Source organism: Musa acuminata, chromosome BXJ2-3 (genome assembly GCF_036884655.1).
Source record: "Musa acuminata AAA Group cultivar baxijiao chromosome BXJ2-3, Cavendish_Baxijiao_AAA, whole genome shotgun sequence".
In the NCBI taxonomy this organism is placed as follows: domain Eukaryota; kingdom Viridiplantae; phylum Streptophyta; class Magnoliopsida; order Zingiberales; family Musaceae; genus Musa; species Musa acuminata.
Window position 1 is genome coordinate 20,834,796 of NC_088340.1, and position 3,248 is coordinate 20,838,043.

The window sequence follows — 3,248 nt, forward strand, 5'->3', positions numbered from 1 at the left end:
CAGTAGTGGAAGATTCCTGAATCACTGAACACACAACGATCTTCCCTGGCTCTTGTCGGCGGTAACCAACCTACGAGAATTTTGATGAGATCGAAAAGTTTGCATCCATCACCTGCCTTGTCAATCTGCTGTGCATGTTAATAGACTTACAAGCCATAGTGAAGAAGAGGCTCCTCCAGCTTCTGAGTTGAAATGTGGGAGTTGATGCAGCAAACTCGGTGAGCAGAATTATATTTCATTGGCTTCTGAGGTGTATGATGGAATGGAGACTTGTGTTTCCCAGCAGTCCAAGAGAAGGCAGGGGAAGGCTGTCCACTACTTTTTTTATTGCACTTCTTTTTCTCTTGATCTTGTTGTTTACTTCTTGAACTACAAAAGACTACCAAAGGATTCTTTCTTGTTGAGCATTTGGAGTTATTGTGGCTCATCTTTTTCCCTCTCTTCTTTTTTGTGAGAGGCATGAAACTAAAAAATGTATATATACCCAAAAAAAATAGTGCACACATAATCCTTAAATCAACTATGGAGCATGCCTGCAGACAAGCAGAGTGCCATGAACAAAATCTTAGCCATGGTAAGGACAGTGGTATCTAGAAAGCTTTACTGTGAGTGTAGTAATGTGAGATTCGTTCACCATGATTGGAATACTAAATAGGGAGACCATCCATTGACTAGCAGTAGTTCATCACATGCACAATGCCTTGTTCTGATTCCATCACACGTTGCAAGTTGTGATCTATGGCTTTACTGAACAGCAAGAGGCTATCAAGTACAGCATGGACATCGTTTGGTTGGGTTGGACTGCACGTATAAATCGACAACGAAACCTTGAAAGAAAAGCTACGATCATCTTGTCACCAGAATTGTTGGTTGATCTAAACATCCTATAGGATCCTCCCTCTACATCATTCCATCTTCCAAGCATACAGGAAGAAGCAAAACTCTGGAGACCCATCGTCACCACCGCCGCCGCTGCTAACCATGGAGCTTTCGGTATTGGAGCTGACTGGGTCGCCTCCGTCGTGCTTCTCTTCCGCCGCCAGGGCCGGCAGCCCAGGCTTGAACATGAACAGGGCGTGGCCGGATCCGGGGCCTCGGAAGAGCCAGTCGTGCACGTCCCATAGCACTTGCACCGGCACCTGCTCCACCCACACGGTCTCGTTGCCCCGGAACTTCCACTGCAGGTGGTTCACATGGATCAGTATGACGCCGTCGATGCTGATCCACATTTCGGGATCCTTGTGCTCCGCGATGGAGTTGGCCACCACGATGTCGTGCTCCTTGTTCCTGCCGTCGAATCTGACCCTCGCGGCGAAACACTTCTTTCCGAAGACGTTCTCCTTCTTGGACACCAGTGTGGCCTCCTCCAAGGAAGGCCGCGACCTGGTCTTCTTGTAGGCCTTCTTCTTCCTGTCGCCGAGGAGGAGGACGACCTCCTCGTCGCAGACGAGCGCGACATAGTAGCCCTCGGTTGGCTCCGGCCCATCCGAGAACTTCGCCAACCGGAAGTTCCAGGAGACGTCGATCTGCTTGCCGTCAACGTCGAAGGACTTGGACCCCTTCTTGCTCCGGAACGGCCATGGCTTCAGGTCCACCTTGCAGGTCAAGCTGCTGCCCTTCTCGATGGAGACGGAGAGGGAGTGGTTCATGAGGTTCTTGCTCCACACCACCGTCACGATTCGCGGTACGCCTCCGATCTTTGCCCGGTAGGTGGAGATCACCGAGCACTGCGGCGGCGTCTTGCCGCCTGCTGCTTCTTCTGCATGCTTGTCGGCGGGATCACGATGAGAGCTGGTGACGGCCTCCTCCATGCTCGACTCGATCACCCGATGAACAACAACACGATCGTCTCTGTCATTGATTTGAGTCCTCGATCACACGGAGCACGTCGAGAACACTGTTCGCATAGAGGCAATCGAACACGTCTTGCATTGCGAGGCTCATCTGTCGAGCAACATGCCGCAGCATGACTCAATGCAGTGCCAACTTCTCTTCGGAAACGACGAACACTGCAGATGAGATGAAGAACATGGATCAAAAGCTTTTGATGCAAACATGACATGCAAGAACTCAGAAATCTTACCAAGGGGCGTTTGGAGATATTATTGGAAGAAAGCAAATTGAGATGGTCCAAAACAATCCGTTGGAAGAATTGGGGTTGATCCTATATACAAGGGAAACCTTGTTCCTTGCTCTTCCGTTTGCCAGCACAAGATGACCATGTCAACTCTGCTGTATTTTTTGAAAAGACCGTCATGCCCTTGTCGATCTTAGAGATCCGTCGCATTCATCATGAACAGGTTTCACAAGAAATTTAAGGGTAAAGATGTCTATATGTGAAGATATAGGAGGAAGAAAGAATGGACGAGAGTGAAAGCAGGAGAAAACTCCTCCCTCTCCTTGGTCTGTTGCCAATTCAGAAATCAACACTTGTGCCTCTCACCAGCTTGCGGGCATGAGATTGCGTGTAGCAGTCTCAGTAACAATATTTGCAGTATTGTAGTCCTCAGTTGAATCGATTGATCCCTGTGCTGTGGATGTGAATCTTCTAAGAAAAAGATGCTTTCGAGTCGGATGGCCACAGGCTGTGATCTGAATCCGAATCCGAATCCTTTGAATGTCTTGCCGACCAGTGGATTTAGAAATCCAAAAATTTTCTATCATAATCTAGAAATTTTAATTTAAAATAATGAAAGAGATTAAATAATATACGGATCGAATCTGAAGACTGAAGCATCTGAATACATTACTTACACAGTTAAAAAAAATTAAATTAAATTAAAGGAAGATGTTAGAACTGTAATTTAAATTCGATTAGAATTAGATTAGAAGTTTGTGTTGAATTAGGAGTTAATATTTGATTAGGAGTATGATATCTCCTTATTAGGATCGAGACGAAGCACAGGCTCACAAGTTTCGAGATCAAGAAGGAACCGGATCCGTAAGCAGCTCCCCAAAAGAGGAGTACAATATCATATGGAGAGCATGAGACGAGGACAAAGACGCTGCTGACTTTAACCTCGGAGAATATGCTCATGGAAGCACTCTCTAGAGTTCCGACGACTTCTCCTATTCAATTCGAGGCCGTCTGCAAGTTCTTCCACACCTTGATACGTGACACCTCTGTTGAACTTGATAGGAAGAGGAGATAGAGATATCAAACAAAGGAAGAGTAGGACCAGTTTAAATCTTCTATATTTTTCTCAAGAAAAACACTTTACGAATTCAGAAACTCTATCTATCTGATG

General features: G+C 46.4%; 1 protein-coding gene across 1 annotated transcript; it reads right to left on the minus strand.

Annotated features, from left to right (window-relative positions):
• Nucleotides 1-766: 766 nt before the first annotated feature.
• Nucleotides 767-2,131, minus strand: LOC103974443 (uncharacterized). Its single transcript, XM_009389280.3, has 2 exons — nucleotides 2,084-2,131; nucleotides 767-2,009 (listed from the first exon to the last, which is right to left on the minus strand). Exon 2 carries the CDS (start codon nucleotides 1,809-1,811, stop codon nucleotides 906-908), a length of 906 nt encoding a protein of 301 aa, XP_009387555.1. The 5' UTR covers nucleotides 1,812-2,009; nucleotides 2,084-2,131; the 3' UTR covers nucleotides 767-905.
• Between the last annotated feature and the right edge of the window lie 1,117 nt (nucleotides 2,132-3,248).